Source organism: Hemicordylus capensis, chromosome 2, assembly GCF_027244095.1.
Source record: "Hemicordylus capensis ecotype Gifberg chromosome 2, rHemCap1.1.pri, whole genome shotgun sequence".
Taxonomy (NCBI): Eukaryota; Metazoa; Chordata; class Lepidosauria; order Squamata; family Cordylidae; genus Hemicordylus; species Hemicordylus capensis.
In genome coordinates this window covers 29,487,830-29,514,476 of record NC_069658.1, presented here as the reverse complement: position 1 = coordinate 29,514,476, position 26,647 = coordinate 29,487,830, and the positions used below count along the sequence as shown (strand labels likewise).

The window sequence follows — 26,647 nt, the reverse complement described above, 5'->3', positions numbered from 1 at the left end:
ATGTGATCAAATTTATCTTGTTGATCAAAAGCAAGAGCCCAGGGCAAGTAGATACCAAGAGTCCCCCCCGAAAAAAAAAAAGATATGTATGCTGTTGGATGATAGTGGACGCCTCTCTCTTGTCTCCCGTTTTTAATATTCTTGAGTGTCAAAGAAGGTTTTGTGCATTAGGACCCCAGACCCAAATATTCACTCCTGAGTAACTTTTTAAAATTCTCTCTTTAATTCTACAGAAATGGCTATTTAAAAAAAAAGAATGATTGCCTTAGAAATAAGCAAGAAGATGAGTGATGTAGTGGACATAGGGTAGTCTCTGTGGTTCAGTGAATCTCCAGCCATCTAGTGCATTCGGGGCCACAGCCTTTTATTTGTGTTAGATTGTTGTTGACTGGAGGTCAGTAGCCTGCAATGACTGCATTCTCCTGTATATGGAGAATCCATTCTCAAATTTGGAAGGTTTGGGTATTCTTTCTGAGAGTAGCGTTTTCTCAAGAAGGGAGTGCAGTCTCAGGTGAGACAAGCAGTCTAACCACCAATAACTATTCAGTGCTTGGGAGAAGGGAAGAGGGTGTCCCCTACCACATTTCAATGACATTTGGTGGGTCTCATTTTGTAGTGACTATTTAACAACTTTTTTTCTGTGTAGGGTAGACAATTTTGGACTTGGACTCTTACTTCAAACAAAGCAGATCAAACGCATGGTGTCCTCCTACGTAGGAGAGAATGCAGAATTTGAGCGGCAATATTTATGTGGAGAACTGGAAGTTGAACTTACACCCCAGGTAAAATGCTTTCCTTAAAGGGCTAATTGGTTTTTCCTCTTCCATTTCCTATTTATTTATTTATGGTTCAATTTTTTATACCGCCTTTCATAAGGCATCCCGAGGCAGTTCACAACAGAACTCTGTTACTGTCACAACAGAACTCTGTTAAAACTCACATTTAAAATCTTAAAAGCAGTTAAACAGTAAAAACCATAGAACAACAAACAAACAAAACCTCCAACTATAAAAAAGCTGAGACACCTGGCAGCTCCTCATAGATGAAAGCCTGAACAAATAAAAGGATCTTTAGTTGTTTGTTAAAAGCAGCCACAGATCTCAAAGAGCAGACATGAACTTGGAGAGCATTCCAGAGCCTGGGGTCAACAATAGAGAAGGCCCTGTCCCACCTGCACAACAATTTAGCCTCTTTCAATGTCCTCACGCAGAGCAAAGGCACCTCTGATGACTTTGTTGTGTGGACAGAAACCCTTGGGAGCAGGCAGTCTTTTAGGTATCCAGGGTCTAGAGTTGCCACGCCCCCTGAAATTCCGGTTTTTAAGTATCTCACCTAGATTGCTTAGCCCACCCAGATTCACCCGGATTTCAGCTTTCATTTAACCCCCCACCCCACCCCCACCTCCACTAAGCTCTACCCCTTGGGGAAGCAGAGTTATGGAGAAAAACTTGTAGTCACTATTCTGCTCAAAAATTATTTTCAAGCCAGTTTACATAACAAGCAAATTAGGCACCCGGATTTGTAAAGCCAGAACATGGCAACCTTACGGCAGGGACCAAACCATTAAGGGCTTTAAAAGTAATAACCAGCACATTGAATTGGATCCAGAAATGAATTGGCAGCCAGTGCAGCTCTTTCAAAATAGGTGTAATATGCTCCGGGCGAGCAGTTCCAGAGAGAACCCTGGTGGCTGCATTCTGCACCAACTGAAGTTTCCAAATATTCTTCAAAGGCAGCCCCATGTACAGAGGTGCACCTAGGTAATTGTGGAGCCTGGACCTAAAGGCCTTTGCAGGGGGGCCCTACCCCCGCTGCAAGTTAAGCATCATCCATCATGATACAGGCAGTATTTTTAACACATGGGTTCCTGAGGGCACAAACAGCAACTGAACTCACAAGAATGTTAGAATATAAAACAGGTATATTTATGCAAATATGCATTATCAGAAAGATTTCAATTTAACATATTCCCATCCCATATATTTCTTGCCCCACTCCCCGCTCTGTCTCTGAAGCAGAGGTCATGCTCAACCGCCTGGAGAAGGTCACAGTCACGCTCGGTCACCTGGTGCAGTGTGGGCTAGCAGCATGGCATGGTGACCACATCACTCAGGAGAGCAGACTAAAGAGGGCTTGGGGGCCCCCAAGGGGTATGGAGTCTCTGGACTTGGGACCCAAAATCCAGGGGTAAGAGCACCTCTGCCCATGTAAAGCACACTGCAGTAATCTAGCCGCAGCATGACTAAGGTGTGAGTAACGGTGGTCCGGTTTGCCTTCTCTGGCACACTAGGTGTGCAAAGGCACCCCTGGCCTCCACCTCCACCTGAGCATCCAAAAGCAGAGCCTGGTTCAGCAACACCACCAAGCTGCTCTTTCAAGGGGAGTACAACCCCATACAGAGCTGGCTGAATCATCCTGTCCCAATTGGCCAGTAGCACCTCATCTGGATTTAACCTCAGTTTGCTAGCCCATATCCAACCCACCACCACTTCTATTATTATCATCATCATCATCATCATCATCATCAGCCGGCGCCGCTGCCAACATTTTATAGATGTAGTGTTGCGTGATTGCCCAGAAACAATGTTACGTTATTCTGCTGGAGCTGCCTTTCAAGTTGCACAGCAGCCCCCGTGGGTCCCTAATTCCAACATTCCATTGTGCAGGATGTCTGCCATTATTATTATTATTAAATAGTGAAACTTTTTATATACCACTTTTCAACAAAAACTGTTTCCAAAGTGGTTTACGTAGCAAAGGTTCTGGGAGCTCCCTTGTCCCAAATGGGGCTTTTGGTCGTAAAACGAAACAAAACACAAAGCAGACACCTGCAACGCCCACTAGAGAGATGCTGTGGTCGGCTGAATTGAGACTGCAGCTCTTTCCCCTGCTAAATGTATTGCTCCATTCTCACAATCAATAGCTGGGTAAGAGGAGCATCCAGCCAGGATCCCAGACCCATACGCACTCCTGAGAACCAATCAGGTGTCAGCAAAAATCGAGATAGGAGGACAGGAAAGTGATCACATGCTGGCTACAATCTGCATATGGTGGTGGCAGCCACCTGACATCAATATAAAGTGCTGGTTATTACTTATAAAACCCTTAACGGCTTGGGTCCAGGCTATTTAAGAGAGCACCTCCTTTGTCATGAACCCTGCTGCCTTTTGCGATCTTCTGGAGAGGTCCAGTGGTGACTCAGGACTGGGCTTTCTCTGTGGCTGCCCCCAGGGCTTTAGAATAGGCTCCCTGCTGAGATAAGAGCATCTTCTCCTCTGTTTGTTTTCAGGAAGACCCTCAAGACTCTCCTGTTCTTGCAAACTTTTAATTAGAATTCATTTCAGTAATTTTAATTGTTTTATACTATTGTTTTTATTGTGTCTTGTGTATTTTAACCTGTGTTGACTTTTACATATTAAATTTGTGTACCGACTAGAGATGTACATATCAGACTGTATAAAAATGTGATAGATAAATAAATAAATTTACCCAGCATGGTACGGAGAGTGGAGGAAAAGCACATCCCATGCTACCCTGTGCAGATCGCAGTAAGCGCCTCATCACTTGCCCTTCCTTCAGCCATGAATTTTGCTGACATATGACCAGTTCTTGGGAGCGTGCGTGGGTCTAGGATCCTGGCTGGATGCTCCTTTTTCCTACCTTTTGGGTGTGAGAACAGGCTTATAAGACAGAGACGTTTTTAAAAGGTGCTTCATGCCATCAGGGATGGTAGTCAATTGCTGGCTGGCCTCTCCAGGTAAGGCTAGGGAAGACTTCTGCCTGAAACAATGAAGAGCTACTATCAGTCCTTATAGAGTGATAGACAATACTGAGCTAGGTGGACCAAGAGTTACTCCATTTCTGTAAGGCAGCTTCCTAAGTTTCTATAGAAAAGATTCAGAGGTCAAAAAATTATTCATGTGAATTGTAGGGTGGGGTTATGATAGAAGATGACATGCAAGGTAATTTTTAATTAATGTGTGTTGAGGGTAGATGAGAATCCTTGAACATGGGCAGTTTTTGTATATTGGAGAGCTCTAGAATAGATATAGTTGCCCACCTATATTGGGCAGCAGCAATATAGGAAGATGCAGAAAGGCATCATCTCACACGGCCCTGGAAATGGCAATGGTAAACCCCTCCTGTATTCAACAAAAAGATAACCACAGAGCTCTCTGGTCGCCAGGAGTTGACACTGACTGGATGGCACACTATGCTTTAGAATAGATATAACTACTGCCATCTTGTGGCTGCCATCTTGTTGCCCACATACTAATCATTCATATTTTTTATTAGATGGTCCTCATTCCCCTTCTTGAATAGAACTTGCTTACTGGCAAAATTCTAAATGGGTGTCTTATAAGGTCTTTTATGAAATTGAAACACTTCTTATATGTTTGGCAGATGCCAAACATACAAACAGGGAAAGGCCATGGTCGGTTCATATGAAAAATAAACACAATGGGAAAACAATGCCTCTTAAAGGGAGCATCTTAAAGTATATAGGCTATTGAGCAGTAATTTAGGTTACAGCCTCCTGTCTTTCTGTCAGAATTAGTGTTAAGCACCAAAGCTGCAAGTCATTGATTTCTACCTCCCCCTCCCCCACTTCATGTGCTAATCAGGTGCAGAGGCGTAACTAGGGAAAACAGCGCCCGGGGCAAGCACTGAAATGGCGCCCCCCCCAACATACTACATTATACTTAGGTTTTTCCTCACAAGCGCCCGCCGCCGCCGCCAAGCCAGGCCACTGACTGGCCGCCAGGCGCCAGCAAAGCAATGGGGGGGCGCGGGCGGCGCGGAAGGGACCGCTCGTGGGGGAGGGGGTGCCGACGCGCTCCCTTGACTGCTGCAGCGCTGCTGCACCGAGCAGGAAACATTTGTATTAACAAAAAATAAAAAATAATTAAAATTTTTTTTGTCATGGCGGCGCCCCCCACGTGACCAGAAAAGACGGTGCCCGGGGCACGTGCCCCTCCTGCCCCCCCTATAGTTACGCCTCTGATCAGGTGTCTTGATTGACTTAGGGAAAATGTTTGGGATATAAGAATGTGGATTTTTAAACAGTGAGACATGGAATACTGAGGCTGACGTCTGTACATTGAAACATCTTTTCCTTATTTGCAGTTTTTTAATTTACACAATAAAAAGGTCTGGAGAGAAGAATTTAAACTCTTTTTAAATATATGTCTTAATACAGTTTTTAATCATTTTCTGTAGTTTTAGATATGGATGATATTTGTCTATATGTATTTATGAATTGTATGTAATATTATTTATCATCTACAGTCCCAAGATGTAAATATATTGATATATTCACTTTGGATTCCTCCTGGATTGGTCTTGCTAATAGTGATTCCAGTACTTATAGGGGGCTTTTGTTTTGTTTTGTTTTGCTGTTTCCTGACTATCTTAATGTTGGACTCAGTGTTCCCTCTAACAGGGATTTCCAGATGTTGTTGACTACAACTCCCAGCATCCAAAGTGTTTTGGCGCCTCTAATTCAGTGCGCCTAAACGCTTCAAGCTGCCCCAGCCAAATTGTTTTGGCAGGGGGCAAGCAGGTGCTTTAAAAGGAGGAAGGTGGGTCTTACCTGCCCCTTTGGTGCTCCCCCTTTGCCCCACTGTGGTGCTGTCAGTATTCAACACTGCAGGGCTACATGCACGGACTCTGTTTACATGCCAACGCTACCTGTGGGCTGCTGGACTGGGAGTGTTTAATACCAACATTGCCATGGTGGGGGAGCGATGGAGTGGCAGGTAAGACCTGCCTTTCTCCTTCTAAAGCGCCCACTCTCCGCCCCCCTCCCCAGATGTGCACAAAGGTCTTCAAGCACATCCCTAGTCAATAATTCTATTTGACAGTTTCTAAGAAATTTGGATTCTAGTTTCCATGAGCAACTTTTGTGATACTAAAACTCATGGGGATTGCTTGCATGCCACATGCATCCACACTGTGCCTTTTGAGTATGAATTGCTTGAGCAATATTAGAGCTTATCTCTCTCCACCCCCTCCCTTTTTAGGGTACCCTTGCGGAGCGGATCCGAGCAGGAGGGGCAGGCATCCCGGCTTTTTTCACCAGCACAGGATATGGAACTTTAGTGCAAGAAGGAGGAGCGCCAATCAAATACAACAAAGATGGCAGCATTGCCCTTGCTAGTGAGCCAAGAGAGGTAAAACTCTTATCCCAACCTGTGGGTTTGAATTATGAATTGCATTGGAGCTAGGAACTTGAGATGGGCAGAGGTGGGCTCTCTAGTACTTTTGCATAAACCTTTTCTGCATTGTACACTGGGGTGTAGTGACATGGTGGCAGCCTGTGTTCTGGATAGGAACATAGGAAGCTGCCATATACTGAGTCAGACCATTGGTCTATCTAGCTCAGTATTGTCTTCACAGACTGGCAGTGGCTTCTGCAAGGTTGCAGGCAGGAATCTCTCTCAGCCCTCTCTTGGTGCTTTGGCAACGTACTGTATGCTTTGGTAGTTTGTTGGTTCAATTAAAAAATCTTTTCCTATCTTGGAGAAGCCAGGGACAGAACTTGGAACCTTCTGCTCTTCCCAGAGTGGCTCCATCCCCTCAGGGGAATATCTTACAGTGCTCACACTTCTAGTCTCCCAGCTTAGGTTGCATCTGAATGGGAGACTAGAAGTGTCAGATATCCATCAGGGGATGGAGCCTCTTTGGGAAGAGCAGAAGGTTCCAAGTTCCCTCCCTGGCTTCTCCAAGATAGGGCTGAGAGAGATTCCTGCCTTCAACCTTGGAGAAGCCACTGCCAGTCTGTGAAGACAATACCGAGCTAGATGGACCAAGGATCTGACTCAGCATATGGCAGCTTCCTATGTTCCCGTGGCTGCCTCTGCCGTTCCGGGGCCAACAACCTGCCGCCCATACTTTCTCCTCCTTCGCCTCTACCTTCCAACAACGCCTCCCTCCACCCAGTATCCCGAGAGTCAGCCACACCCTTGCCCTCGCGAGAATTCCCCTGCCCAGCCCCAGCTGTATCTTCTTCTATTGCCTTCACAGTCTTCTGCGCTCAGCCAAACACCTGTGGGAACTTTGGTGCCACTTCAGATTTCCCACTGACGATGCTGCCTCAGCATTCATGGTGATTAGATGTATACATGGGACCATAAGCAACCAAATCCAGCCACGATCCAGAGGCTGGGGTGGGGGTGGGGGGCACGCTTGCTTTTGTCCCCACCCTCCGCCTTCAAGCCGTAGCATCCCTGTTCATTTTCATGGGAGACTGGGAGAAAATAATCTAGCACCTCGTCGCAGAAGAAGGTTATTTCGGAGAGAAATCGTTTGACGAGTCCCCTTCCCCTCTTTTGCATAGGTGAGGGAGTTTAATGGCCGTCACTATATTATGGAAAACTCGATAACAGGCGATTTTGCCCTGGTGAAGGCGTGGAAGGCAGACCGCGCTGGGAACATTATCTTCAGGTACGGTATGTTCTCGGCCCAGACCTCATTTCTCTAATGCAGTCACTTTCAAACTATGTTGCAGGCATCGTGGGGATCCCTGGGAGCTTCTCACGGCCACCTCAGTGAGGAGGTTGGTAATGATGGGCTGCGGTAAACGTGGATGCCAACTTAAGTGCTGGCCGCCCCCTTTATGCTGGCCATGACCCCGAGGCAGAAACCAGCTTCAAAGGGCTTGGCCAGTTCCCGCCCACCACCTCCCTCACGTGATGCCTTTCCTTGCCAGCGCAGCCTCTGAGTGAATGGGGATGGGTGGGGATTTAGAACTGCATCCAGCCCTACACACTCAGGAGCTACAGCGGTAAGAGGAAGGGGAGATGCCACGCGAGGGAGGTGGGGTGGAGCTGGCCCAGCCCCTTGATGCTGGTTTCTGCATTGGGGGCGTGGCCAACATAAAGGGCTCGGAGAGCGGCAGGCCGGCGAAACGATGCCTGCAGGCAGGAGGTGATGCCGAACTCCCTGTTCCAAGGCACAAGTGCTGCCTGAGGCCCTTGCCTCACCTTGTTAGCAAGCTGCCCTGATAGCTTGCCAATGATATTCTGTAGTGTAGAACTGTAGGGGGCGCTTTGGCTTTGTCATTGGTCAGAGGTTTCCAACCTGTGGCCTTCCAGATGTTGCTGAACTACAACTCCCACCACCCCCAGCTACAATTTATCGTGCCTGGGGATGATGGGAGTTTTAGTTCAACAACGTGTGGGGTACCACAGGTTGGGAACTGCTGTTTTAGGCTATACTATCTGGTCACATGGGGCAGTAAGAACATAAGAACATCTAGTCCAGCATCCTGTTTCGCACAGTGGCCCACCAGATGCCACAGGAAGCCCACAAACAGGAGTTGAGGGCATGTCCTCACTCCTGCTGTTACTCCCCTGCAACTGGTACTCAGAGGCATCCTGCCTTTGAAGCTGAAGGTGGCCTATAGCCCTCCGACTAGTAGCTGTTGATGGACCTCTCCTCCATGAAATTATCCAAACCCCTCTTAAAGCCATCCAGGTTGTTGGCTGTTGCCACATCTCGTGGCAGAGAATTCCACAGGTTGATTATGCATTGTGTGAAAAAGTACTTGTGTTTGTTGGTCCTACATTTCCCAGCAATCAATTTCATGGGATGACCCCTGGTTCTAGTGTTATGTGAGCGGGAGAATAATTTCTCTCTTTCCACTTTCTCCACATATGCATGATTTTTTTAGATCTCTATCATGTTTCCCCGCAGTCATCTTTTTTCTAAACTAAATAGCCCCAGGTGTTGTAGCCTTGCCTCATAAGGAAGGTGATCTAGGCCCCTGATCATCTTGGTTGCCCTCTTCTGCACCTTTTCTAGTTCTACAATGTCTTTTTTTAGATGTGGTGATGAGAATTGTACACAGTATTCCAGGTGTGGCTGCACCATAGTTTTGTATAAGGGCATTATAATATTAGCAGTTTTATTTTCAATCCCCTTCCTAATGATCCTTAGCATGGAATTGGCCTTTTTCACAGCTGCCATACATTGAATCGACACTTTCAGCGAGCTGACCCCAAGATTCCTTTCCTGGTCAGTCACCGACAGCTCAGATCCCATCAACGTATATTTGAAGTGGGGTTTTTTCCATCCCAATGTGCATCACTTTACACTTGCCAACATTTGAACCACATTTGCCATTTTGTCGCCCACCCCTCCAGTCTGGAGAGATCCTTTTGGAGCTCCTCACAATCTGTTTTGGATTTCACTACCCAAAAGAGTTTGGTATCATCTCCAAATTTGGCCACCTCGCTGCTTACCCCAACTTCTAGATCATTTATGAATAAATTTCTTGACACTCTGAAAGTTTTGTGAGGCAAGATTTACCTTTGCAGAAGCCATGCTGGTTCTCGCCCAGCAGGGCCTGTTCTTCTATTTGCTTTACATTTTTATCCTTGAGGATGCTTTCCATCAATTTGCCTGGAATGGACATTAAGTTAACCAGCCTGTAATTCCCCCGGATCGCCCCTGGATCCCTTTTTGAAAATCAGTGTTACATTTGCTATTTTCCAGTCTTCTGGTACAGAGCCTTTGTAGGGATAAGTTATATATTTTAGCAAGAACAGATGTAGCGAAGCCCCATCTATCCCCACATGCTCAGAAGCTACAGCAGTTTGAGATAGTGACATGCAAGGCACTGCTGCCTCCTTTTCCCACCACTGTACCTTCTGAGCATGCCTTCTGGTATTTTCAGAATTTAATTTACCTCGTGTTGGAGGTGCCACAAGCCAAATGCAGACAATTTAAGATATTTTTTTGGTCATGTATACATTTTACTTTCTGTAATCAAATTCTTAATAATGAAAACATGACAGACTGTGATGTTGTTTTTAACACAAATACACTTTTTTGGGATTATTTTAAAAATTTTGTTCTAGTGAAGGAACTTGGATTAAATTACTGGCCTTTTGGAAGCAAAGCTGAAATTGCCACAGGTACCAACAATGATGGGTTATTCAGACTTAGGAACATAGGAAACTGGCATATACTGAGTCAGACCATTGCTCTATCTAGCTCAGTATTGTCTTCACAGACTGGCAGCAGCTTCTCCAAGGTTGCAGGCAAGAATCTCTCTCAGCCCTATCTTGGAGAAGCCAGGGAGGGAACTTGAAACCTTCTGCTCTTCCCAGAGTGGCTCCATCCCCTGAGGGGAATATCTTGCAGTGCTCACACATCAAGTCTCCCATTCAGATGCAACCAGGGCAGACCCTGATTAGCTATGGGGACAAGTCATGCTTGCTACCACAAGACCAGCTCTCCTCTCCTCTCCTCTCTTCATTGGTCAGTTGCTTTGTTAGCAAAACTGACTTATAGAAGATCCAAGCAAGTACTACAACAGCATAATTGTATTAGAAATTCATCTTTGTTACTGATAGGTTTTACCAGTTTGCCACAAACAATCCTGTTTCTTTAACTTTTTATTCTCAGGCAGGTTGGTGGCAAAAGTTAATTTCAGGCTATCTTTTTGCTGTGTTTGGGCTCTTCCCTGGTATCTGATCCACCCTGTATCTGAGAACAGGGTTGATGTTCTTGTGATATTACCTGGTGCCACTCGGAAATCACAGATTTTTGAATACATCCAGTCCTGCAACCTTAATTACTAGAATAATAAATTTAATGGCAGTGTAGAACAGGACTGAGCAAATGTGGCCCTCATTTTGTGGCTGAGTATGATGGCAATTGGAGTTCAAGAACATCTGGGAGGCCAAATTTGCCCAGCCCTGGTGTAGAACCATGCATATTGTTTTCACCTTTATTATATGTATATGTATTCTATTTGTATAGCAAAAATAATGCACACTCTAAAACAGGGCTGCACAACTTTAGCCTCTAGCTGTTGTTGGACTACTGCTTCCATCATCCACAGTGACAAAAAATCAGGGATGATGGGAGTTGTAGTCCAGCAGTTGGAGCAATCCTTCTGGTTTTTATAGTAATAAGACTGTAAACCCTAAAGATCTTCTCTTTGTTCTGTGCCTGCCTCATGATACATGGAAGCATCTGGTACATTGCATCTGGCAGCAATTAATTTAAAGGTGTGTGTGTGAGGGGGGTGCAAGTTTTCTTGGGTTTTGGAGCATTAGGTTAAATCCTTTCTCTTCCTGCTCTGTATAAGTGAAATGTTACATTTGTTGACTGTACAGGTTAATGCAGAATTTGGCAAAAGAAAAATAACCAGAAGAGGGCAGTGGAAGCCCAAGGTTTTCTGTATTGTACGAAAAGCTTAGGAGTATGAGGAATCTCTAGAAAATAGCATTCATTGACTCAGTTAATATCCAGTCTTCTTCATGTATGTGTCTTATAACATCATTTTAGTAATGTTATAAGAGAAAATCACATCTCTGTGAATGCAGTATTTAAACTGATAAGAGTTACTTATGATAATATTATGTAGATATCCCAACTGAGACAGGTTAAGACCTCAGAGAAATAGCTTAAATATTGTGTGTTGTATTAAATATTATGTGATGATGTAGATGTTGCTTTTGTGAATGAGGAAGGCTTAGGATCTGTTTAACCCTGTGTTGACTGAGAGCTGAATTTTGGGAATGCAGCTCCTGCATGTCATCGACACTTCGCACTCACAGAGTTGCAGCTAGATAATTTTGGAGCCTGGTCCTAAAGGCCTTTGGAGCCCTCCCCCCACTGCCCCCGGCTGCAGGTTAAGCATCATCCCCCTATACACTTACACAAACACCATGACACACGCAGTATTTGAGGGCACAAACAACAACTGAACTCACAAGAATGTAAGACTATAAAACAGGTCTATTTCTGCAAATATTGCATTAGCAGAAACATTTCAACACACCACATATTCCCATCCCACATAGTTCTTTCCCCACTCCCTAAAGCACCAGCACAAGTCACAAACTCACAATCGCACTTGGCTGCCCGGCAGAGTGCGGGCCGGCGGCGACCACACCACCCAGAAAGACTAAAGAGGATTTGGGGGGGGGTGTCCCACGGGGTGTGGAGGCCCTGGACTTCAGCCCCGAAGTCCAGGGCTAAGAGCACCTCTGAGCACCAGCAACCCTATTGACCACTAGGGTCATTAGGGGTAGAGATAGCCAGTAAGGGCATTCTCTCTCTGACCATGCCTTCTCTGCTTCCCTTTTGTTAGACTGATAATCTCAGGTTTCATTCTCTCACCTGGAGGGAGAGAGAGACTTCCTCCTTCTCCCTCCTCCCCACTTCCTGTATGTAGCTAGCAATGAGGCAATGCTAGGTCTCAATCCACCTCTGATGGATTTTCCAAATAAACTACTTGATTTGGAACTTCATCTCCATGTCTCCAGACAACATTAATTAGCAGTGCTTCCTTATCTGTGCACTTCCACTGCAGCTGGGCTACACAGAGAAATCTCCCCTCTAACAGAATTCAGGATGAGGCCCGAATATCAAGTAATTTTTTCATTATTCACAGAAAGAAAACTTAGGGCCCTGATCCAAAGCATGGTGAAACTTGTTTTGCAAATCCAAAGGTGGGCGAAGTAGGGCAGAAGGAGGGAGGAAAAAATAGCAACGCCAGTGACAACCAGGGGGGGAAAAAGACCCAAAGTAGCTGAACAGCTTTCATTTGAGAATACTCAAAGATATTCACACCTGCTGGTTTTCAAGCAACTGGTTCTTCTTCTGGACTAGAAAACACTTTGGAATAACCTACTTTTTACCACCTTAGAAAAAATATGGTTGTGAAATTTACAGGCGGAACTTTCAGGATATAGTCTGAAGGCATACAGTGCAGCTCCTTACTGAAACTAAGCAGGTCTGGGTCTGGATGGGAGACTGTCTGGGAACCCCATGTTTACTGCCTTGGGTTTCAGCATGGAAGAAAGGTGGGGTATAAATGTAATTTTAAAAACTCAAAAGCAGTTGTGCAGCGGAAGTGTACAGGTAAGGGAGCACCGCTAATTAGTGTTGTCTGGAGACGTGGAGTTGGAGTTCCAAATAAAGTACTTCCTCCTCTGAGGAAGCTTGATGAAATCTGTGAATAAAGACTCTGGGTGGTCTTTGTTTCCCCCCTTTTAAAGTCTTAGCTAGTTTTATGCCTGCCTTTTCCTGGAAGATAAAGGCAGACATATGTCTTTTAAAGCTTTTAACTGTATTTTTTAAACTTTTGATTAGGTTTGTATTTTTATATTGCAGCTTAATAGTTTTATTGTGTAACTGTTTTATAGTCTTATATTGTTCTAAATGTTTTGTAAACCGGCTTGAGATTGCTTTAATGAAAGGCGGTATACAAATGTAACAATAAATAAATAAATGCCAAATTCCTGTGAAAGACTCCAAGAATGTGGGTTATATCCTTCCATGAAAGGAAGGCACTTGGGGTTCCCCTAAGGAAGAGATGATTCACCAATCCCCCATTCAGTCAGCCACTTGCCCCTGCACATTGGGGGCCCACTGTCCCTGGGTGGTGTGTGATATGGAGGTGGCTACAAAAGGAGGAAGGATAGACGGAAGTCCCTACCCCCAGCAAACAAAAGTGCTTGCTTAGTAGAAGACGTCGAAGTGCTCCTTTAGCTTGGCTGTCTCACTCCACCCCTGCCCCCAAACACTGGTTAAAGGGACTTGCTGATATTTATTATTGATTTATTTGTCACATTTATATATCGCCCTATATAGAATCCCAGGGCGATTTGTAGTTCTGTAGTCTGGAACTTCTTAAAATCCTGATTAGTTCTGCAAGCAGGGGCTTCAGTCTAGTTTTTCTCAAGCTGCATGCCACGCCACAATATGTTTGTATTTTGCAATTCAGAGATTAAGGCTCCTTAAACATATTAAGGTTTCTTAAACCTATTCTGGCTATATTAAGGTCTTTAAAGGTATATATAAAGGACCACCATCCTGTTCTTTTTCTAGAATTGTGTTAGAATTCGGCTGACGCAATGCTTTTGCTGATAATATAGGAACATATGGCAGAAGCCTGAATATACTCTTCTGTCTATTTATTTTAAGCTATTTTACCTTCTTCCCCTGCCCCCACTTCTTTCTGTTCTTCAAACAGGAAAACGGCAAGAAATTTTAACCAGCCTATGTGTAAAGCTGCCAGAACAACTGTGGTAGAGGTAAGCTCGAAGAGATATTTTTCCAGAGCTCTTGATGTATTGCCCTTCAGAGCTCAACTAGTAAATCCTTCTTGTACAATATACTGACAGAACAAGAGGTTAATGTGAGAGCTAATACTATGATGCCAGCATCTGTATTTGCAGCTTTGAATTGGTGTTGTGTGTTTGTCCTGCCTGTCATCTCACCTGATCACTGCAAGGGTTGCCTTTGCTCTTTCACTTCTAAAACCAGCCGTCCTTTTCACAAATACCGCCTTGGGTTGAATTAGTACCATGGGGACTGGGGAAAAGACATTTGTTCAAATGCGAGAGAGCCTTTTGTTCTTAACCTTCCTCTGGTAGAGTGGGGTGAAGATGCCTTCAGGTCTTTATGAAAAGTTCAAAGGCAAGGCAGGCAGTATATAATAGATGTATGTAGCTGAAACAAAACCAGACATACATGAATGATAGTGGGGAGCGTTCCCAGCTCTTTCAGCAGCAGCCAGGATGGAATATAGCACAATTTTAGATTTCATATTATTACAAGCTACTGTGTTGTGTATTTAAATACACCATCTGAACACCTGCTTGTAAGAATAACTAAGAAAGGCCTAGTGCTTCAACCTGTGCTGGTTCACATTACTAGTGGAGGCCCACATGACTGAATACAAAATAAACCCTTCCATGTAGAAAGCAGGATCAGGGGAAAGGGGTTTAACCAGCCATCTCCCTTACATGCTCACTTTCTACGTGCAGGGATACTTGTCTGTGTAGAGGAGTACTTAGTCCTGTGACACCCTCCCCACCCACTCTCAGTCTGAAGTGGTGCAGCCCAGGCACAGGCTGAGCACCTAGGGAGGACTAAGCCCAAGACCAACTTTATTTTGGGCAGGACAGATCAAAGACATACAGAAGCCTCTGCATCAATGGTAGTTTCGCAACTATCAAAGTCAGCAAGGAGCTTTCCCAAGCGGGCGGCTCTACTGTGGCAGGAAATGCCTGAAGTGAAGCCATTTTGAGCACTGCACCAAAATGCTATTTTTTTAGGATGCATATAATGCTCCTGAAAAACTCAGGAGGGACCATTTTAAGAAGTGCAAATAGTGAATGTACGTAGCTTGGCTTTTTCCAGTCTTAACCCCTCACCCCTGTCTGATCCCTGTACAGAGCTGTGCTGGTCTGGAAGATATCTGACTGGCCCATGAGGCTAGGAAGGGGACATGCAAAGAGTGTGGACATCAGCACATCTGCAGACATCCTGATGCCCTCCCGGCACATCCCTTTATCACATGGGGCTGGGCAGCTTATCCAAATGGGAGGAGAGCTGGTCTTGTGGCAGCAAGCACGAATTATCCCTTTTGCTAAGCAGGGTCTGCCCTGGTTGCATTTGAATGGGAGACAACATGTGAGCACTGAAAGATATGATGGGGCCACTCTGGGAAGAGCACCTGCCTGTTTGCATGCAGAAGGTTCCAAGTTCCCTCCCTGGCATCTCCAAGATAGGGCTGAGAGAGACTTCTGCCTGCAACTTTGAAGAAGCTGCTGCCAGTCTGTGTAGACAATACAGATGGACCAATGGTCTGACTCGGTATATAGCAGCTTCCAAATGTTCATCTGTTATCCACACTTTGGCACTTTCCTTTTCTAATCCTCTGAACCAGCCTATTGACAATTAAAAGGATCTTGGGTAGTAAAACTAGAAATGACCCTTTGCCTGAGATCTTGAGGACTGGTACCACTTAAAGTGGACAATACTGAGCTAGATGGACTTACACTGTCTGACTCTGTATAAGGCAAACTTCAGATGTTCAAAATATCTGTTCTAATGCCATCTCTGGTGCCTCTGTCCCATCTTCCTTGTCACAGTTGCTCCTCTTTCCTCTTACCTTCCTAGTGTAATTTTGGTAAACGGAGTATTTTCTTGTCACATTTATTATGGAATAGTCGGGGGACCTTAAGATGGCGGAGTTAATAAGAAAGAAGAACAAATTGGGGTGGGGGTTTAGAAAAGTATGCAGAAATGCTCCTTCACCCTTAACTAATTAAGCAAATGTAATTAAAACCCTTCGGTTTATCCTGGGTTGCTTAGTAACAATACTCCTGCTCCATTATTCCACAATCACAGGTATAATGGGCCTCATTACATTGTGGGACAGGAATGAATTGGTTCTATTAGTCATCCCAAATTGTGGTTTTGTTCACATTGAGGCACAGAGAAATGGTGGTGCCTAGAAATGCGTCCCAGTTAACTCCTTTTAGCAAGAAACCTTCCAAGGACGAATTCTCTGAAGTACTCATGTCCCTTTTTTCTAAAGGGATTCAAGGACGTGCTTTTCAGCAGCAAAATTATACCTTAAGAGCCTCTTGGCTGCAGAAGACATAGTCTCAAAAAGTCCTGCACGCCAGTCCTTCAAGGCTGCCACAAGTTTTAAGTGGGTGGAAATGTTTTTAAGTGCCGTGTTCAACAGGAGTGACCTTGAGAGGTCAGCTTGAGTTACAATGGCCTGGATCCAATGAACAGTGACCAGGAGAAGAAAAGTGACTTGGTCTTGTTCTGTTGTATCTCTGTAGGAGAAATAGGGTGAGCAGGCTACAGTTTGTAAACACTAGTGGGCTGTAAAGGTGGTTTGAAAAGAGCTTGTGCAAGGCTATGTACAACAGCTTGTACAAATGGAGAAGCACCTTTTACATAGGAAGCTGCCATATATCAAGTCATTGGTCCATCGAGCTCAGTATTGTCTACACAGACTGGCAGTGGCTTTTCCAAGGTTGCAGGCAGGAATCTCTCTCAGCCTATTTTGGAGATGCCAGAGAGGGAACTTGGAACCTTTTTCATGTGAGCATGCCAATGCTCTTCCCAGAACAGCTCCATCATAAGAACAGCCCTGCTGGCTGAGGCCCAAGGCCCAACTAGTCCAGCATCCTGTTTTGCACAGTGGCCCACCAGTTGCCGCTGGAAGCCACAGGCAGGAGTTGAGGGCATGCCCTCTCTCCTGCTGTTACTCCCCTGCAACTGGTACTCAGAGGCATCCTGCCTTTGAGGCTGGAGGTGGCCTATAGCCCTCAGACTAGTAGCTGTTGATAGACCTCTCCTCCATGAAGTTATCCAAAGCCATCCAGGTTGTTGACTGTCACCACATCTTGTGGCAGAGAATTTCACAAATTGATTATGTGTTGTGTGAAAAAGTACTTCTGTTTGTTGGTCCTAGATTTCCTGGCAATCAATTTCATGGGATGACCCCTGGTTCTAGTGTTATGTGAGAGGGAGAATAATTTCTCTCTATCCACTTTCTCCACACCATGCATGATTTTATAGACCTCTATCATGTCTCCCTTCAGTCGTCTTTTTTTCTAAACTAAAAAGCCCCAGGTGTTGTAGCCTTGCCTCATAAGAAAGGTGCTCTAGGCCCCTGATCATCTTGGTTGCCCTCTTCTGTACCTTGTCCAGTTCTACAAATAAATAGACATAAATAGACAGTTCTACAAATAAATAAATATCCCCTAAGCGAATACCTTACAGTTCCCACACATCTCCCATTCAAATTTATTTATTTATTTAATTTATATACTGCCCTTACAAAAATGGCTCAGGGCAGTTATATAAATGCAAATGCAAATCAGGATGCACCCTGCTTAGCAAAGGGGACAATTCTTGCATGGAACGCTCTTCCATCAAGACAGAAATGGATCTTCTGTGAGCAGAAGAGGCTTTCCACATGTGGAAGGGCACCTTTTGCATCCAAGCCAATGTCTCTACATTTTGGAAAGTCTTGCATCAAACATTCCCTGAAGACAATCTCCCCAGTGCTGCTATCCCACGGGAGGTGTTACTTTGTGTATTCATGCTTTCCCACACATATCTATGTTAGGCAGTACAGCAGAGCTAGGACAACACAACTGAGATTCTGGATCATGCTCTATCAGTTGAGTTCAGATTTTTTTAAGGCTCTTAGCTAAAATCTCAGGTGCGTTTGTGTAGCATTGCTCATGCATAGCAGGTTAAGAACCCCTGTTCTGTTCTAACCAAGTCTTTGAAATAGAGATCTGAACCAAAGGATTTCAGATCTTAGCTTATTTCGAGGAAACTGGTTGGAAAAGATAAACACTGGTTGGTTTGGAAGTCATATCCACTCTTGGTTTGTGTTTAACCCTGGCTCCCAAATCTGCGGCAGCCAGATTAGTCTTGGGAGTTTCCCAGAGAGACCACATTGTGTCTGTTCTTGAAGAGTTGCCAATATATTTCTGGGCAAAGTACAAAGTGCCAGTTATTACCATAAATTCCCTGATTGGCTTCGGTCCAGGTTACCTGAGAGAGCACCTTTCTCTACAAGGTCTCCACCGCTTGGGGACATCATGTGGAACCAAGATTTCACCGTCTTTCTGCATGCCATCTGAACTGCTCCAGTGTATATTGTTATGCTAGGTTATATACTGGTGGACCTCAATATTTGCAGGGGTTCCACTCCTGGCTGTAACTGCGAATATGGAAACTGCAAATATAGTCATTGGGGGCTGTGGGATCATGAGGGTTAGGTTCCCGGTCATCAGGAAAATGATCAAAAATTGCCAAAGATTGGCCAGATTTTTTGGGGGGAAATGCAGAGGGAAGCTCCCTACCATGCTTTGCTCCCCACGTAGTTGTGCTGTGCCCTGGAATGCCCCCAAATCAGCTGAAAATCACTGTTTCCCCCTTCTTTCTTTTAAAAAATGGAGCCATTTTGAGGCTGCAAAACATAAAATGGCAGCCGGAAATGACTTCTGCGGGCATTTTTGGCCACCCCTAACCCATGGATATGCGAAGTCAACATGTCCCCCTACCCCTTTTCTGCTAATGCCAAGGTCAGGTGTCTTTTACCCAACCGTGGATATGTGAATCCGTGGATATCGAGGCCCTCCTGTATATTTTTTTTAAGTGCTCTGGATAAGTCTTAAAGATAAGTCTTTAAGTACTCTTTAAGACATTGTCAGTGATGGGGAGGCTCTCAACTCAACAGGGAATGCATTCCAGAATCTTGGGGCAGCAACAGAGAAAGCCTGTCCCTGCGTGGCCACCAGAAAATTCCTCTAAAGTGAAACTTGAAAGAGAATTTCAGGGTTCATCCCAAGGAGAAAAAGCCCACAGAATCTTCTCAGATGGTTTCTCAACATCCCTGGGTGGCTGCCAGTCCCCAAAGAAGCTACAGGCAGCTGTGCAATCCTGCTTCCAGTTGCCTCTTTAGCCCTGTTTGCACATTATGTTGAATACTCCTACAACACACTGGGGTATAGCTCAGTGTGCATGCAGAAGGTTCCAGGTCCAATCCCTGGCAATCTCCAAGTAAGGCTGGGAGAGCTCCTGTCTGAAACCTTGGAGAGCTGCTGCCAGTCAGTGTAGACAGTACTCAGCTAGATGGACCAGGGGTCTGGCTTTAGTATACACAGATATTGAACTGTTTTCATGTTGCTCGTTTCCTCTGGCATGTTTTGGTAAACCAAATAGAGATGTGAACCTGGAATTCTCTGAGTATGAATTGGTATAATTGATATTACCTTGATCATGAGCATGTCCTTGCACAGCTCCTGTTGAGAGGCTTTCCAAGAGGAACTTGCTTGGTGGATGGTACTCTTGGACAGAGCTTGGCACAGAATGAATACAAATGTCCTGAATTGTTGCTTTTTTCCTTTTTTCTGGAGCCCATTGTAGAAACTGCAAGGCTTCCAAAATGGCTAACATCTTGTTTGTACTTTCAGGGATGGTCTGAAAGGCTTCAGACATTTTTTTAAAAGGCATAGATTTAATGCAGCCAATATTTTAGAACCAAATGTAGTTATGCATGTTTCTCTCTCTTTAACTGTCATGCATAAATATATTATTTCTCCCTCTACCTTCTGCAGAACTTGGGGAGCTGACTGTTTGATTTCTTAAATTCGTGCACTGCATCAATTGAAAACAGAAGGCTGACGTCTAGACATTAGAACATTTTAATTACTTACTTTAGATATATAGATACTGCATTTTAGATTTTAAAAATTCATCAAGATTTACATAATTTAATATGGTCAACAATTAAACACACAAGCAGCTTACAAACCAGGATTAAACCATCAATCACAATAAAACAACTAAAAATGGGAAATCCTGATTAGAGATGTGCACGAACCGGTTGGAACAATCGGCTGTTCAGCCGGTTTGAAGCGCGGGGCGGGGGTTAATACCTTTAAGGGCAGGAGAGGGTGTCCTTACCCCTCCTGCCACATTTCCCCCACTGGCACTCTATTTTAAAGTGTCCATTGGGGTGGCAGTGTACCTCTCTGATGCCTGGTGTCCTCTTCAGCCAGAAGTAACAGGAAGTACCCGGCGTGCGTGTGCGTGCTGGGTGCATGCGCAACACCTTCCCCCGCCCTTAAAGGTATGCCACCATGCCTTTGGGCCACCCCCCACCAGTTCCGTTCACATCCCTAATCCTGGCATGTTGATGCAGGGTTAGTCTGGAAGCTGGCCATTAATTCCTATGAGATTTACTTCCAGGGAAGTATGCTAAGGATTGTAACCAGTGGTGGAAATGGCCTGGGTTGAAACTTTGTGCTGAGTGCAGAGGATACAGCTCAAGAGCCTTCAGCTGCTTGCATAATTTCAGCCCATCTAACCTTGGGGAAATACTAAAGCTCAGAGCGGTAGCAACTCCTTGCCACTATCCCTGCCCCTTTCCATACTTATCTCTTCAATAGCATTTAAAAGATCTGGTTTGTATTTTGTATGTATCTTATTATGTGCACATTTTGATTCTCTTTTTCATTCCTCACCAGGTAGAAGAAATTGTTGATGTAGGATCTTTTGCCCCAGAAGATATTCATGTTCCCAAAATCTATGTCCATCGCCTCATCACAGGGGGGAAGTATGAAAAAAGAATTGAAGTAAGTTGATATGCTGGGCCACCCTCTGAGATTGCCTACACAATGTGAGCAAAATGTGCAACATCTATCTATATATTTAATTCTCCTAGGCATAGCTGTTGCTAATCCCATGCGTGGCAGCTCTTGTGAGAGTTCTGGATAGCAACGGGACGGCTGGGAGGGGAAAAATGGTGGCAGCGGCAGCAGCAGCCAGCCAGTTGGCCAATGGGGAAACAAAACGCCAGTGAGTGGCGGCGTAGCTGGTGGGTGGGGGAAAAGGGCGGGTGGAAGAGAGTGGCCATCTGGGCAGAAAATGGTGGCGGCGGCGAAGCAGGGAGGGAATGGCGGCGGAAGCAGGCCTGGCGGGGAAATGGCAGTGGAGGTCGGTGGGGATGAAAGGCGGCCGTGAACTGGATGGTGGCAGTGGTGAATAGTTAGTGGTTGAAACTGAGGATTTTTGGAAGTGGTGGGGAGAAGCAGCCTGGCCACTGAGGGAGAACAAACTGGGAGGGTGGGAACAAACTGGGGATGGGTTGGAATGAACTGGGGAGGGGGAGAGAAAGCAATGGGGCTGAAGCGGGGTGGGGGGAGAAGAGTCAGGGAGAACTGGGGGCGCAGAAGTTCTGCGCCAGGTCAGCTAGTTTCTCTTATTTTGCATAATTCAGCCATGTTTGATATTTTGAATTCTGGTTTTGCTGTCATTGGTCCAAGGTCTGTTCTGGTCCCAAGGCATGTGAGGGAGCAACCTTGCTGAAACTAAGCCAGTCTGGACTTGGCCAATGTCTGGATGTGAGACCACCAGGGAAACCAATGTGCATCACCTGGGAAGGGGCTGTAGCTCAGTAGTAGAGCATCTGCTTGGCATGCAGAAGGTCCCACGTTCAATCCCTGGCATCTCCAGGTAGTGACTGAAACCTTGGAGAGCTGCTGCCAGTCAGTGTTCAGTGTGGGCAGTGCTGAGCTAGATGGAGCAATAGTCTGACTTTGTATAAGGCAGCTTCCTGTGTTCCTATGAGAAGGGTAAGGACTGAGTATGGCAGAGAAGCTTCATCTCCCAGTCACTGGAAATCTTAAGCCTGATCTACGTATGCAGCAGAAAAAGGTGGTAGAATAGATTGAACCACTTCAGACTGCAGTTAGGAGAGATAATATTTTTCAGTGTGTTCCTACATGCAAAACTTTCTGCGAAACAGAAAAACGCAGGAGAATTTTGCTCTCCAGTGTGCTAGCTTTCTGCTTTGTATGCAGTTCTTGGCCTACTTCCTGCATGGAAAGTACTCTTATGAGATCGCTTTTGTTGTCCATGTGTCCATCTGTTTGTGTGAGTGTCCTCACACATCATTGCAGGACCTGCACCAATTTGCACCCAATTTGGGACAGATATTGTGCCATGTAAGGACACAGGAATGTGATGACCTCATGCAGCTGAATCCAAGATGGGGCCTCATGGAAAGTAGGCACGTTAGTTCTTCCCTGAACTGCTTGTTTTATTTCCCATCGATGCAATACATAATGTCATGATTTTTACTCATAGAGTAGGTTAAAACAAAAAGTGTGATAGTTACATAAAAGGGGGGAAAAGATGAATCTAATCACTTAAACAAAATAGGAAGCATTCAGAGGTACTGATATGCTGCACCTCAGCGTCAGGTTTTGGGAGAATAGGTAATATATGAAAGCCATGAGACCCGTTCTCTGATTTCCTCCTTATTCCCATTTTATTTTATTTTTACGTATTTATTTATTTATATACATTTTATATCCCGCTCTTCCTCCAAGGAGCCCAGAGCAGTGTACTTCATACTTAAGTTTCTCCTCACAACAACCCTGTGAAGTAGGTTAGGCTGAGAGAGAAATGACTGGCCCAGAGTCAGCAAGGAACTCGGGTCTCCCCGGTCCTAGTCCAGCCCTCATGTGTCCGTACATGTGCGCGCGCACCCCCCTCCCCCAGCCTTCTGAAAACAGTAGTGGGGGAGTGTGGGTTGAAAAGAAGACCATAGCTCAGTGGAAGGGCATCTGCTTTGCTTGCAGAAGGCCCCAAGTTCAATCCCTGGCATTTCCAGGTAGGGCTGGGAAAGATCCATGGTCTTGTGGTAGCAAGCATCAACTGTCCCCTTTTCTAAGCAGGAACTGCCCTGGTTTGCATTTGAATGGGAGACATGTGAGCACGGTAAGATATTCCCTTTAGGGGATGGGGCCACTCTGGGAAGAGCATCTGCGTGCTTGCATGCAGAAGGTTCCAAGTTCCAACCCTGGCATCCCCAAGATATAGGGCTGAGAGAAACCCCTGCCTGCAACCTTGGAGAAGCTGCTGCCACTCTGTGTAGACAGTACTGAGCTAGATGGACCTGTATTCAGTATAAGGCAGCTTCCTATGTTCCCAAAGCTGCTGCCAGTCAGTGCAAACAGTACTGAATTAGGTCGACCAATGGTCTGGCTCAATATAAATCAGCTTTCTATACAACCTATGTTGTGGGGGGCAGGACCCCCAGCCTCCCTGTAATTTGAGCACTGCCTCCCCTTAGTATGAATTGCTGCAGTAGATTCTACCAACTCAGCTTTCCTCCACCTTATTTCTATCTCCTCCTGCTGCATGAGTAGACCCATTCAGCCACCCTCTTGTCCTCTAAGACTTCAGCAAGCAAGCGCTGTCCACTCCCCTGCCCGGGGACAGGCCCCATAATCCTTTGCAAAGGGAATGGGTTCCATAGCCAACATTCAGGCCTTCCTCAGCAAACAAATGAATATAAACAATGTTCCCTGAAGACAGAAAATCTGAGAACCAACGTCGTATAAGTCCAGTCTTTTGAGTCTGTTGGTCTGGAGTTTTACACGAAGCAAGCACACGATATTGTGTGTATCTGGAAAGATATTGTCTCTTGAGTTCTATTCAACCCTTGCCAACTTGGCAAAAATCACCTTTTAATGTGGTGATTCTCTTTATTTAGCAGGGGGAGAGTAACTGGCCGTGTCCACCCCCAGCACAGTACCTCCAGTGACTGTTGCTGGTGTCTATCTTGTATTTCTTTTAGATTGTGAGCCCTTTGGGGACATGGATCCATCTTATTTGTTTGTTATTTCTCTGTGTAAACCGCCCTGAGCCATTTTTGGAAGGGCGGTATAGAAATCGAATGAATGAACTTGCCAATTTCATCTGAGGCTAGTCCTCAAATATGGCTTGGCAACTACAACAAGAGCCATATTCAGACACTGTGTTGTACGAGTATATAGATATCTGTACACCTGTACATGTGTTTGTATGAATGACTGTACCAGCATTCGTTTTAAGATTGAACCTGGGTACAGGCCCCTCAAATGCATGATACAGATAGAAAGTGTACTGCTGAACCTGTGTTCAACATAACATGTGACTGCACATGTTACTGTACAGACCTGTACCTGTGTATGCCGTACACTCATTGTACGAGTGTTGAACATAATGTCTGAATAGGACTGGTTTATCTCTTTAAGGCTCAGAAGACTGATGTACCTACAATTCTTTTGTCACACAGCCCTGCTTTTCTTTGTGTTCCTTGTCTTTCTTACAGCCCTGATAGGCCTCCCCGACCTGCGGTTTCACTTTTGGATGTTTTATATAGTCTAGACCAAAGTTACAGCAGGGATTAATTTTGGTCTGCTGAGTTTTGTAATCCTGCTAGGGATCTGTCTGCCTTGTCAAATAGGTGAGCGGCAATGAATCTATGAGCTTCCTTATTTTTATGGTCTTGGAAAGAGCCTATAAAAATAGCATCTTACCTAAGAGGCCTGGACTGCATTTTCAGACATAAACTGTTTCCAATGTAATGCAGTTTCCACCAGAGGGCTGGGCAAGGATTCCAGTTATAAAGCAGATTGAGGCAGTGTGTCTGGAAGAGGAAGATATGTTCTTATCATATTAGAAGAAGAATTATAGCCTTTATCTGGTCTGGCTGTGGTTGAGGAAGCAGAACAGCCAAAGAGAAACCTAATTGTTTTTCTTGGTGCTTAATTTAAAGAGAGAGAGAGAGAGAGAGGAAGTGTAGTTCAGATTTTAGCTACTAGTTTCAACCTGAGATCGGGAAGCTTCTTCTCTGGACTTTACTGTATTGAGATGAAGCCAGCACTAAGAGTAGGGGCTTGGCTGCTTCCAAATCCTTGCTTCTGGCTCCTAATATGCACGTAGGAGTTTTCTTGGCTTCTGCGCACAGGGCTATTGTATGCCTGGAGGGTTGAGGAGAAGAAGCTTAATTTCCCTTTTCCAAGTCCTATTGAAACCGCTAAGATAAAACCACGTCTGGGATTTGCAGTGTTGTATTCAGCCCTTATTTGAACAAAATTTGAAATGTTTAACCTCAGTGCTCCTAAGCAGAAGCACTTTGATTGTAGCAGATACCAGCTTGGCCTGTCCTGACTGTTTTCTAAATACTTAGTTTTGCTTTTGGACTCCACTCACAACGCGATTATCTTTCTAAGACAAGCCCACTTTACCTTGAGAGCTGCTGATGGCTGACAGCTTGTACTGACCTCCCTGTGAAACCATGCAAATGTTTCCTGGCAATCTATAGAAGAGAAATAAATTGACAGCACTGCTGAATCAAACACACTTAATGTAAAGCATGTAATTTGTGTCATTGTTTGCATATTTTAAAATAGTTTTCCATAGTGAGCCTAAAAAGCTCTTACCTTTCTTCTGCCACTTTCACTCATTGTGTTTCTCTAGCACTGAACACAGGCAGGTTTCCTGGGCAACTGTTTCCAAAGAGTGGGTGAAGGCTTCTGATCCACGGTTTCAGAATATCTGCCTTGGGATCCTTGTTCCCTTGGGCGAAGCAGTCATACCATACCACACCAGTAGGTGGCAACCTAGAGTTGTCCATGGTACGGAGCAACACTTTTGTTGCAGCAGAAGATAGAAGAGATTTTTTTGTCTACCACATTGCCTTGGTGAATGTGCTTCTGCTGCTCAGGAATAACTTGATGTTACAGAAGGAAAAGCAATAGGTAACTGAAGCGTTCACAAGTATAGACTACAGGTGAGCCTCATTAATAGCAGACTCATTATCCGTGGTTTTATGTAACTGTGATGGACACCCAACCTAGGGTATATGCTGAAAAAAGGGTTAATTCTAAATATCAGCGGGTCAGGGGTGGCTGAAAATGACCTCAGTGGTCTTTTCCAGATGCCATTTTGAGACCGGGAGCCATTTCATGGCACATTTTGCAAAGAAAAAGAAAAGGGGGGGGGGACACCACGATTTTTGGCCATTTTTTAAAAAATGGAGGGCATTGCTGGATTGCTGGGGACCCATTGAGCACGGTAGGCCACGTCTCCCCCTGTAGTTCTAGGGTTTTTAACCCTGTTTTTTGGACATTTTCCAACCTCCGGGCTCCTAACCCTCGGATGAGGGATAGGATGAGGGATAACAAACTGAGTCTGAATCCAGATAAGATGGAGGTACTTATTGTGTGGGGATGGAACTCGGGGTTTAATTTTGATATGCCAGTTCTAGATGGGGTCATACTCCCCTGGAAGGTACAGGTAAGCGGTCTGGGGGTGCTTCTGGATCTGAATCTCTCCCTGGTGTCCCAGGTTGAGGCGGCCGCCGGAGGTGCTTTTTATCAGCTTCAGCTGATACGCCAGCTGTGTCTTGTTTCTTGAGATGAACGACCTCAAAATGGTGGTACATATGCTGGTAACCTCTAGGTTGGATTACTGCAATGTGCTTTATGTGGGGCTGCATTTGTATGTAGTCCGGACA

General features: G+C 45.1%; 1 protein-coding gene across 3 annotated transcripts in view; it reads left to right on the top strand.

Annotated features, from left to right (window-relative positions):
• The window catches only part of OXCT1 (3-oxoacid CoA-transferase 1), a 99,120-nt gene that overhangs the window by 32,653 nt on the left and 39,820 nt on the right, over positions 1 to 26,647 (top strand). For all 3 annotated transcript variants that reach the window (XM_053292771.1, XM_053292772.1, XM_053292773.1), the window contains exons 4-8: positions 647 to 782; positions 6,024 to 6,173; positions 7,340 to 7,446; positions 13,997 to 14,057; positions 20,823 to 20,930. In XM_053292771.1, coding sequence (XP_053148746.1) covers positions 647 to 782; positions 6,024 to 6,173; positions 7,340 to 7,446; positions 13,997 to 14,057; positions 20,823 to 20,930 — 562 coding nt within the window. The remainder of the gene's footprint in view (positions 1 to 646; positions 783 to 6,023; positions 6,174 to 7,339; positions 7,447 to 13,996; positions 14,058 to 20,822; positions 20,931 to 26,647) is intronic.